At 43.9% G+C, this 12,338-nt stretch overlaps 1 protein-coding gene across 1 annotated transcript; it reads right to left on the bottom strand.

Annotated features, from left to right (window-relative positions):
• Positions 1 to 923: 923 nt before the first annotated feature.
• On the bottom strand, positions 924 to 11,780 carry LOC138963688 (E3 ubiquitin-protein ligase PDZRN3-B-like). Its single transcript, XM_070335535.1, has 3 exons — positions 11,120 to 11,780; positions 9,986 to 10,159; positions 924 to 980 (listed from the first exon to the last, which is right to left on the bottom strand). Exons 1-3 carry the CDS (start codon positions 11,627 to 11,629, stop codon positions 924 to 926), a joined length of 741 nt encoding a protein of 246 aa, XP_070191636.1. The 5' UTR covers positions 11,630 to 11,780.
• Positions 11,781 to 12,338: the final 558 nt, after the last annotated feature.

Here is a 12,338-nt window from a genome sequence, read left to right as displayed (position 1 = left end):
CGTGTGTGTGTGTGTGTGTGTGTGTGTGTACGTGTGTGTGTGTGTGTACGTGTGTGTGTGTGTGTGTAAGTTGTCAGTGCTTGCGAACAAGCGAGAATGCGTGCGTGATAGCGTGCGTGCGTCTTTCTCTCTGGCTGTCTGTGTTTCAATTTGTCCGTCTGTTTGTCTCTGTTTGCCTACGTCTTTACGCAGTCGAAGAAATGCTCCTAACCCGCTTCCATCAGGCGTTCCTGTTCGTGTTCTCGTTGCAAGTTTATCTTCTAAAAAAATGCTCCAGGATCACTCGAGTGCCTCTTTTACCACCACTGTGTCTCTGCCACTGATGGGACGACTCGATGTGTGCCTCGTGGTAGCCGCCACCGACCTTGCTGTAACTGTACTTCAGAAATCAGAGGCCACGAGCACAAGTTTGGATCGATTGATCCTGGAAGGCTCAATTCTGTTTCAGCACCAGAACTTTCACGACCTTACAAAAACAGGAAATTGTATACTCCAATCCAGTCGCAATCTGTGCAGCTCTGCTGTGATATTGATTAAAAAGTGACGTAATTATCGGAAGTGTTTTTTTTTTTTAAACCAAACCGTAAATCATATCCTTGGTATCAAAGTCAGTTTCCTACTGTAAGTTAACACCTTACGACAAACTATGGCGCGGTAAGCTTTTGCTGCACTTTCAACATTGTATTGAGATTCACGACCGAACAACGTAGCAACCGGAACCGGAAGTACAAGAGAATGACGAGAAACTGAAGCAAACAATGAAAGCATTGTGCGGCGTTGGCAGCCACAAAACACAGCAAGGAAGGCAAGAAACACTGTAGAACAAACTTCAACCTCCGGCTACGAAGCAGGAGGCAAAGAAAACCGAACACAGAAAGGCGGGGACAACTTGAAAGTTGCTTTTCCGACCTCTAATTTTCTCATCATTCGCCTCCGTTACTCTTTTTGCGGCTCTCCTCCTCTGCGCTTGAACTGTCAAACTGTGATAAGACGTGTGGCTTACAGAACGCTACAATTGTCAATTTTCATCCGGCCAAGGTTAAAGCAAATTGAATTCCAACAATCATCGGCTCAAAGTTTCGGGTATACTGGTAATGTTGATATAAATATGCTGGGCACATGAGATTGCTGCAAACGGTCTCGTTTCTCTTGAACAGAATAAACTTAACAACAATATATGTCAGTGGGTTTTTTTCTCAAATATTGTTGGCGACAAACAAGAGCAAAAACCACAACGATAAAAACAACAATGTACTGCAAACACTCATGCCTTTAGTCGATCAAGCAAACACCGCGAACTGAAAACCACAAGAACTACTCTTTTTCTAAGGCGCTATTAAGATTTCTGTTTTGCTTTTGTATACCCCCTACCCCCGATTTGTTATTCCTGGTTTATCATTGTCATTTCCACCATCATGAATATTTGTGTAATGTTGTATTGTTTCGGTCACGTAAAATAATCTTTTACTTGAATTTGTGCTCTGGTAGCGTACTTTTAATTGTTTCATGTTATGTATTTTGAATATAATTTTGTTTAAAGCAACAACAACAACAACAACAACAACAACAACAACGACGACATTCACGACTTCCATAGCCAATGCAGCGAAACCATACAGTTATCAAGAAGAAGAAGGAGAGCAAAACAGCCGTGGTGCCGCAGAGGGTGTCTCAACAACAACAACAACAACAACAACATTTACGACACCCATAACCAACGCAGCCAAACCATACAGCTAGCTATCACGAAGAAAAGGGAAAGCAAAACAGCCGTGGTGCCGAAGGGAGTGTCACAACAACAACAACAACAACAACAACAACAACAACAACAACAACAACATTCACGACACTCATAACCAACGCAGCCAAACCATACAGCTAGCTATCACGAAGAAAAGGGAAAGCAAAACAGCCGTGGTGCCGAAGGGGGTGTCACAACAACAACAACAACAACAACAAAAACAACATTCACGACACCCATAGCCAACGCAGCCAAACCATACAGCTAGCTATCACGAAGAAAAGGGAGAGCGAAACAGCCGTGGTGCCGAAGGGGGTGTCATAACAACAACAACAACAACAACAACAACAACAACATTCACGACATCCATAGCCAACGCAGCCAAACCATACAGCTAGCTATCACGAAGAAAAGGGAGAGCGAAACAGCCGTGGTGCCGAAGGGGGTGTCATAACAACAACAACAACAACAACAACAACAACAACAACAACAACATTCACGACACCCTTAGCCAACGCAGCCAAACCATACAGCTAGCTATCACGAAGAAAAATGAGAGCAAAACAGCCGTGGTGTCGAAGGGAGTGTCACAACAACAACAACAACAACAACAACAACAACAACAACAACATTCACGACACTCATAACCAACGCAGCCAAACCATACAGCTAGCTATCACGAAGAAAAGGGAAAGCAAAACAGCCGTGGTGCCGAAGGGGGTGTCTCCGCCATGGCAGAGGGGTGAAAGGCTGCAAATTAGTTCTTCTGCCACCGTTCCCTTTGATGTTGCCGACCAATTGTCCCCCGTCCTCTCCTCTCGTGACAGCAAGTAGGGGTAGGAGGGGTGGATGGGGGAGGGTGTGAAAGTGACGAGAATTGAGGGGACAGGCGTAAAGGGCGTAGGGTGAGGACCGCGTCAAGAGGGAACCGTTTCCAAGGTCTTCTACTCCGTGGAGTTTTTCATGCTGGATACATTGTGTGTCTGTCTTCCCGGGACCACAGGCACAGCAATAGACCCTATCAGTATTCCAAGCTCTCGTAATCTCTCGCAAACTTCAGAGCATAGCAAAGCATGCGGTACAGCGATCTCGTGCGAGCTGCACAAGCCTAGGTTCGAAGTTCTCGCGATGTTTAAAGCATAACAAAGAGCGTGTCTCGCGAGAGCTGCTCAGATACCGAAAAAGGTCTATTGCTAATGTCTAAAAACGTTTCTAAAATGTAAAACCTGTCTAAAACTGAAAAAGCTATCCTTTCTTCAGTGAAAACTAGTCTAATAGGTGAGCTGTTCTCACAACAGGGATGCAAATTCTTCTTCTTTTTCTCCTTCTTCTTCTTTTATTCATTTTTGTTGTTGTAACATTCGGGTTGTGAAGATCATGAACGAGAACAGACAGACGTATTCTTAGCTAAAAATATAGCACATCTACGACTTTTTGAAGTCCACAATTACTTGAATTATTACTTATTACTGAACATGTCAGTTCTCCTTTTGAGCCAGCTCAAATTATACCTGACCGGCTTTGTACCCGTTTCACAAAAACTATACGTTTTCATCCTTCGACCAAATCAGACATCATTGGTCTTTTTGGGCCAAGAGAACTGTCTTCAAGATCATATGGTGGTTATCGCATAGCTGGAGAACGTTAAGGCTTATCTTTACATCCACGGTCTTCGGTCCTTTGCCTCGGTTGGACAGCGCCAACCCTCGAGGCATGAGATTGAATCGTCAAGACCAATTTCAAGACGATCAAATATTGATTAAAAGAAGTGTCCTGAAGCATGGACCCTCGCGGCGTAGCTTTCCGTCGTCTACAGATAACGAAGTAGCCATTAGAACAAGCTGTCATCAAGGTGCATGTTCAACCTCCATCTGCTACTGAGCTGGTGATCGACAGTACGGCAACTGTTCAGGCCTGAGGTCCACGAACCGGAAGTGGGTGCCACCCCAACCGGGTGAGAACAAAGCGCGGGGCCTGGTTCGTTGAAATCACAACAAATTTAAATGTCAACCAATCCTACACCGCGGCTGGCTCCCAATCGGCTAATCCTTTTCTCGTGCACCACTGCCCCGCCCTCTGCAGTCGCAGAATGTTATTTCTTCCTTTCTGCACACATACCCCAAGATCTGCAACTACGCCTCACGCCTGTGTTACACTGGGGCCTGAACTTCAAAATAAAACAAGTCGCGTAAGGCGAAATTACTACATTTAGTCAAGCTGTGGAACTCACAGAATGAAACTGAACGCACTGCATTTGTTCACAATGACCGTAGTCCGCCGCTCGTGCAAAACGCAGTGAAACTGACGAGCCTGTTTAGCGCGGTAGTGGTTTCGCTGTGCTGCATAGCACGCTTTTCTGTACCTCTCTTCGTTTGAACTTTCTGAGCGTGTTTTTAATCCAAACATATCATATATATATATGTTTTTGGAATCAGGAACCGACAAGGAATAAGATGAAATTGTTTTTAAATCGATTTCGGAAATTTAATTTTGATCATAATTTTTATATTTTTAATTTTCAGAGCTTGTTTTTAATCCAAAAATAACATATTCATATGTTTTTGGAATAAAAAAATGATGAAGAATAAGATGAAGGTAAATTTGGATCGTTTTATAAAAACTAAATTATTACAAATTTCAGATTTTTAATGACAAAAGTCATTAATTAATTTTTAAGCCACCAAGATGAAATGCAATACCAAAGTCCGGCCTTCGTCGAAGATTGCTTTACGAAAATTTCAATCAATTTGATTTAAAAATGAGGGTGTGACAGTGCCGCCTCAACTTTTACAAAAATCCGGATATGACGTCATCAAAGACATTTATCGAAAATATTTTTTAAAAAAGTCTGGGGATATCATACCCAGGAACTGTCATGTAAAATTTCATAAAGATCGGTCCAGTAGTTTAGTCTGAAACGTTCTACATACCCACACACAGACACACATACACCACGACCCTCGTCTCGATTCCCCCTCTGGCCATTGAGGGTGTCATGATTAAAGTGACGAGACAACGCAGTATATTATTTCCCAACACAAATACATCAAAGGATTACAAAACGACAACACATACAATTTAACGCATTATTAGCAACTTTACGCACGTCTTTCCAACTTCCTAAGACCTCCCCCCCCCCCCCCCCGCCCCCCACAAAAAAAAACAAAAAAAAAAAACACGTCAATTTGTGTTTACTAAGAGTAGTCATCTTATTTTAGATTGAACAGTTCTTTTTGGTCGGTTGTACATCTTTCGCCGCAGTGCCCCCCTACAACTCGCAGATCTAATGCTACACTTAGTTTATATCTGCTATTGCCATTAACATGGTCACTTCAAGCGCCTGTGCTTCAAATCACCCAACCGCCAATAAACTGAGAGAACAACCCTGTCAACTGGAGCACTCCTGAAGAGGAAGGGCAGAGGCACTCGAAAAGGGACGCAAAATATAAGCAAGAGGCGCACGCCAATCAGCCGAGGTACACCGGAAATCTTGAAGGTCTCAAGTTGTCTTACGGTGAAAAAAATAAGAGATTTTTCAACACATATCTCTTGCTCTGGCATCATTATTTTTCCAGCACTTTCGTCTCGAAATCCTAAGCTTCCTCGTATTTCTGTTTGCGACGTCTGAGAGCGTTTTGGGTCTTTTTATCCCAGCAAGAAACGCGGCAGACGAGACTAGTTGAGGGTTTACGAGCAGAATAGGTGTTGCCTCGGTCTCCAAGTTTCACTTTTGTTGGCAGGGAGGTGTTGAAAACCAAGAGACGACGGAGCGGAAAAGAGACAGACTAACCACCAGGAAACGGAAAGCCGGGTCACCTCCCTTTTCCCCTGCTAACAAATGTTGACAGAAATCAAAGGAGCACGTGGTCTGCAATCATGCAATCATGCTCAAGCAGACGACAAGCCAACAAGAAGAATACAACAGACAGAGTGAGAAAACCAAACAGTGTCTCTGGCCATCCTGAACTCAGGTCAAAATGAGTTCGGCTCATTCTATCCTTGACAGGATGCCTTGGTTTTCCTTGTCTGGCGAGGAAATCGATTTTGTACATATTTAGATCTTTTCGTGATGTGTTATGGATGTAAGCAGATTCGCGATCGTCGATAATGATTTTTCATGGTGTTGTGTAATTTTTAAATTACAAAGGAATTGATATGTAAGACAGTTTCAAGCGAGCTATTTTTCGCGGCTGTATTTACTGTGCAAACAACTCTAAATATGGCATAAGTGTCACGTGATAATCAACCGTTTGGTTTCGGCGCTCGCTGGAGCAGACGATTTTTTGACAGTGATGCAACCATATATTACGGTCTCCTTCCGGCAGCAGTCCCAAAATTTCGACTTGTTTTGACCTTAGAACGATGTCTTTATCATAACTGTGAAGAACAGAACGGAGATCACTGTCGAAGTCGGCCAATCTGCAATCATTTTCGTCTCGCGAACAACATAGTGGGAGATAACTCTGTATTCTTGTTTTGATAGATTCGCGTAGGACTTTAGCGTCCGGTCAGAGGGACTACAGCGATAGCGTGGAGCGATGATGATCAGAATGTGTCTCTGGCATGCAAAACAAAGAAATAAGAAAGAATTACAAAAAGAAAGCAGCATTCAAACGCCCCCCCTCCCCCCTCCCCCCTCCACACACTCACACGCTCACACACACACACACACACACCCACACACACACACACGCACAATCGGACCACAACCCTTTGACCCAAGTGGTCAAGACAATGAAATGTCCTTGACGTGTGAAACGCCCGTTCGGCAAAATATATCGTGATGTACAAGTAAAACCTTTCTTACAGTTTCTCTTTCACGAATTGCTCCACACTAACAGCCGTTACTTTGCGCGACAATGTTAATTCCGGAATGGAAGATCATTACCATAAAATTCCCATCGGACTGACAAGTTCGTACCATTGTACTTCTGGACAAAGTACCCCGTACTTCTGTACTAAAAGTGTACGTTAGAAAGAAGACCACCGAACTGATTGCAATCAGAACCCAAAGACAGCATCATAAAGACCTCGAAAATCTCCAACGTTAACAAAGTGATAGCTAACTTTCCCGGATCTCAAACACACAAATCATGAATTCAACACAAACACCTCGAGTGTGATCAAAGACAAAATCATAAAGACCTCGAAAATCAACAACGTTAACATCGCAATAGCTAAAGTTCCCAAACATCAAACACACAAGAAGCTATGAATTCAACACAAACGCCTCCAGTTTGATCGCAGACAGGCTAATGGCCTAGCCACAATGGGAGGAATGGCCAATGTCTTACGCAAGGGAACAACCATTTGTCACTATACTCCTATACGAAGGAGCTATCATTCACCATTATATTACCAGAACGGAAACCCTTTACCAGTATGGAGCGTCCCAATTTGCAATGCTAAACTAGAAGAACGTTCGCTGCGTGGTATAACCTCTGTACTGCTCTACATGTGTGAGGGAATAGGAAATTACAAGAATAACCTGAGGTAACCTATATATATGTCGTGCCGAATTCACGTAATTGCCGATTACGCGTAATGGGCAACTTTTTGCCCATTTCGCGTAATCGGCAAAACGCTGCTCAATACGTGAAATCGGCAGCGTTTTGCCGAAATCGCGTAAAGGCCTCTAAAACTTGCCTATTTCGCGAATTCAGCAGCCAATTACGCGAAATCGGCAGCCGATTACGCGTAATAGGCAAGTTGCCCATTACGCGAAATCGGCAATAGTGAGTTTAGTGTGTATGTTTGTGTGTGTGTGTGTGTGTGCGTGTGTGTGTGTGTTTGTGTGTGTGTGTGTGTGTGTTGTCGTCGATACTGACCATGACTGTGATAATATACTTTTTTAGCACGCACGCACACACACTCACAAAAAACCCACACAAACACACACACACACACACACACACACACACACACACACCCACACACAAACAAACATACACACTAAACTCACTATTGCCGATTTGAATATACGTCTGAACGCCGTAGCAGGACGGCCAAAGGACACTACCGGAATGTCATCAGCTAACACTTATGCATCTGAATGTCGCAGTAGGGTGGTCAGAGGACAATAGCTGAATGACATTGACTATAATGGGATGTCCCAGGTAACGTGATCTTGTGTGTCTGCTCAGAACTTACTTTCGAATACGAAATCACAGGGGCGATTATGTTATTGTGATGTTTCCAAAACAAAATGTGTCTTCGCATTTGTCCCATGTTTTGCGACACGGCAAGCGGATTTTGCGACTTATAACTTTGACAGAGGATTTTTATCAACAAACTATTTTCCACCTTACAGCCCCGCTTTCGCAAAACGGCAGTCGGGTAACGTAGCAGTGGTCCGACTGTCAGTGTGACCACTGGAACTCCATAAAACCGGCTCCAGATACAGAATATTTGTTTATTTATTAATGTCTAACTTTCTGTCCATGACACCGTCTCCTGATCCCCGAACACATGCTCCCGGAACTTCCCCCTTGTCACAGCCCAGACACACCAGACGTGGCGAGAGGGAGCAGACCTCAGCAACGAGGCTTAGGCCAAACAAATAAAATGTTGGTTTTGGGTAACGTGACCAAAAAAAAATAGGGTCGGTAGGTTGGCTTTTTTTTTTTTTAAGCCGCCATTGCAAGTGTCACGTGTGATGTCGAGTTGAAAAGAGGTTACTTCCCTTAGTCTCGGTATGGTTCGCAAAATGTGCCAAAAGTTGTGTTTTTGTGTGTGTGTTTTTTGAGAAATGAAACAAGTCGCGTAAGGCGAAATTACCACATTTAGTCAAGCTGTAAAACTCACAGAATGAAACTGATCGCACTGCATATTTTCACTATGACCGTAGTCCGCCGCTCGTGCAAAACGCAATGAAACTGACGAGCCTGTTTAGCGCGGTAGTGGTTTTGCTGTGCTGCATAGCACGCTTTTCTGTACCTCTCTTCGTTATAACTTTCTGAGCGTTTTTTTTAATCCAAACATATCATATCTATATGTTTTTAGAATCAGGAACCAACAAGGAATAAGATGAAATTGTTTTTAAATCGATTTCGGAAATTTAATTTTGATCATAATATTTATATTTTTAATTTTCAGAGCTTGTTTTCAATCCAAATATAACATATTTATATGTTTTTGGAAACAGGAAATGATAAAGAATAAGATGAACGTAATTTTAGATCGTTTTATAAAAAAATAATTTAATTACAATATTCAGATTTTTAATGACCAAAGTCATCAATTAATTTTTTAGCCACCAAGCTGAAATGCAATACCAAAGTTCGGCCATTGTCGAAGATTGCTTTACAAAAATTTCAATCAATTTGATTGAAAAATGAGGGTGTGACAGTGCCGCCTCAACTTTTACAAAAAGCCGGATATGACGTCATCAAAGACATTTATCGAAAAAATGAAAAAAACATCTGGGGATATCATACCCAGGAACTCTCATGTAAAATTTCATAAAGATCGGTCCAGTAGTTTACCCTGAATCGCTCTACACACACACACACACACACACACACACACACACACACACACATACACACACACCACACACACACACACATACACACACGCACACACACACACACACACACACATACACACATACACCACGACCCTCGTCTCAATTCCCCCTCTATGTTAAAACATTTAGTCAAAACTTGACTAAATGTAAAAAACAATTTAGGGTCGGCGGGAAAAAAAGGGTCGGTCGGGTTTCCCTAAACCAACAGGTTTTTTTTTTATTTTTCCTTATCCAACGACGTAGAAGTGACGACCAGCTTGTAGGAATCCAGCAAGCCGAGAATATGAGCGGCAAACGGTTGTAGAAACAAGAAAATACACAGCATCTTTCCCCCGAAAGCGGCGTATGGCTGTCTAAATGGCAGGGTAAAAACAGTGATACTGATAGACGTAAAAACCCACTGGTGCAAAAAAAACAACCGAGTGTTCGTTGGAGTTTCACCCCATGAACGCAGAAGAAGAAGAAAAAGAGCGGCCAACATCGAAGAAGAAGATTACGCATGCGACACGTTAAACTAGAGTCGATAAAAGACAAATAAGCTTACTTTGTGCCCAGCCCTATTTTCAATACTAGCATAGTTATTACTTCTTTTCTTCAAAGATGTTTTTCTTACCTGCTCGTATATAGAGTCGATGAAAGACAAATAAGCTTACTTCGGGCCTAGTCCTATTTTCAATAACAGCACAGTTATATTTTGTTTAAAGCAGTTTTCTCACCTGCTCGTTGTTGAAACGGTGCTTGAGGTCTGTGAGCTGGTTGTGGAATCGCTTGGCTTGCTGCTTGACCTTTCGCTGCAGTGACGTCACCTGCGCGAGCAGCACGCGCTCACGTTTCTGGAAGCTACGATCTTTCCGCTGTAGTTCCTGTTCCAGGGCGCCCACGTGTTGCTCCTGAAAGGTATCACAAAATATCAGTAATGGGCGGAAAAGAAGGAAAAAAAGCCTGCTCTTCATTTTCTTAAATGATGATAAGTGAGACAGAGCGTATACAATGACTGGATCGGACAGCAAATCGAAGTATAAACTCTCAAAATATAGATTGATTTGTTGTGACTGTGTGCGTACGTTTTAGGTAGAATGCCTTGGAGAATGAGGAACATGTGAGCTTGCGGCGATCATCCTTTTTTGAGGATGAAAGTCGCTTGTTCATTTCAATGCTTGTTATTCTCTCAGGTGCCAGGAGACTGGTTCCGTATAACTCTCACTTACTCTACCACACATGCCGTATGCATTTAGGGCGCTTACTTCCCTTTGTTTTCTCCGATCTCTAAACAGCGTTCTGTCTCATCTGTTTAGGCTATTCGACAGTTTTCAAAATATGATACCACATTACCACACAGACACACACTTACACACTTACACAAACACACACACACACACACACACACACACACACACACACACACACATACACACACACACTAAAACACACACACACAAACGCGCGCACACACACACACACACACACACACACACACACACACACACACACTCACACACTCACACACTGCCCGCCTACCTGCTTGCCTATCTGTCATTCCGTCTGTCTGTCTGTCTGTCAAAATTCACACTCACCTTTTTGTTAACGCGGCGTCTCAGTGCACTGACGCAATGGGTTTGACGCACCTAGAATTATCACCCAAAAAAAACTGTGCAGAAAAGGGAGTTACAGCACACTCACCTGTTCGTTGACGAGCTGTCTGGGCGCAGTGACGCAGTGATGGTTGTGACGCGTCTTGTGCACGAGCACCAACCCGCAGCCTTCCTGGCAGATCCCCCCCCCCACCCCCACCCCCACCCCTCTCCGTTCTCCAGAAAACTGTGCAGAAAAGTGAGTTACAACACACTCACCTGCTCATTGATGAGCTGTCTGAGCGCAGTGACGCAGTGGTGGTTGTGACGCGTCTTGTGCACGAGCACCAACCCGCAGCCTTCCTGGCAGATCCCCACAGGGCGGTACTCGCACGTGACACCCTCGTGCTCGGCCAGTTGCCGCTGAGACACCGTGGCTCCACAGTTGGGATGACCGCAGGTCACTGGACGGTAGGAGCAATCCTGGATGTGGGCGATCAGATCCGTGAGACGAACCACAGCCTGGCAACCTCGCGGACGATACTCGCAGCGGACCTGGAGGTTGAGGATGACTTCCCTCAGAGGCAGGACGTTCTCTAAGTCGCTGGGTGTGAGGGTCTGACACCCTTGGGGGCAAGAGCCGTGGCGGACCACCCAGGGTAGAATGCACCCGGAGCAGTACAGGTGACCGCAGGCGGCGCGGACTGGGTTGTCCAGCACCCCGCTACACACTCCGCATTTCTTGTCCTCGCTGATTCCGCTGACGAACTTGTCGGCGTCGAAACCCATTGTAGGTTTGGTTTATTTCCGAAGAATGTTGTTTAGCTGAAGATTATAGGTGAACGTAATCCCACATGTAGTCCCATTTTTTTGGGTACAAATCTTGTTCAAACAAGAAATCAAGAAATATTGATTTGTAGGTTCTTTTCTCGTTGTTTTTGTCACTTTCCTGGAAAACCAATCAACGGAGGTTGCACAGCACGTAATATCCGTACGACCAGTACTGTTGACAATGTTGCAGTCAGGTAGTTTAGATGTCCTGTTCCTGTATCCAGCAATCGGTATCCGCTGGAAGTTTGCAGATCTTGTCACACAACTCTGTTGGCCTAAGTACGGAGCAACACGAAGTTGTTTTTATTATCTGTGGACACTATGCGACGATCTTTAACCACGACAGCAGTAAAGTCCTTTTTGAAATAATAAATGCGCAGTCAACTCAAGCGCTGTATCCTGTGAAAAATCTGTCTCGTCAGTAAATCCGTTATAAACGCCAAGGTTATTAGGAAACGGTGTTAGCTTTTTGTGTTGACGCAAGTGTGTACATCCAACATCAAATCAACACAACTTCACTCCGGCAGCAGTTATCCTCCACGGCTGCTGGTAATCAACCACTGTGATTTGTTTATTGTCACCAAGCCTAACACAGCAGTCGCCCTGATTAACCTTGACAATCCCAAAACGGCAGCACTCGCGACCGATGGAACCTGAATCGAACTTG

This window comes from Littorina saxatilis, linkage group LG4, assembly GCF_037325665.1.
Source record: "Littorina saxatilis isolate snail1 linkage group LG4, US_GU_Lsax_2.0, whole genome shotgun sequence".
NCBI lineage: Eukaryota > Metazoa > Mollusca > Gastropoda > Littorinimorpha > Littorinidae > Littorina > Littorina saxatilis.
This window is presented reverse-complemented; position numbering and strand designations above follow the sequence as displayed.

Coding starts and splice junctions, on each gene's coding strand:
- LOC138963688 (XM_070335535.1), bottom strand. CDS start 11,629: ATGGGTTTCGACGCCGACAAGTTCGTCAGCGGAATCAGCGAGGACAAG. Junction 10,160..11,119: donor GACAGCTCATCAATGAGCAG/GTGAGTGTGTTG, acceptor GATACCTTTCAG/GAGCAACACGTGGGCGCCCT. Junction 981..9,985: donor ACCGTTTCAACAACGAGCAG/GTGAGAAAACTG, acceptor GTCTTATCACAG/TTTGACAGTTCAAGCGCAGA.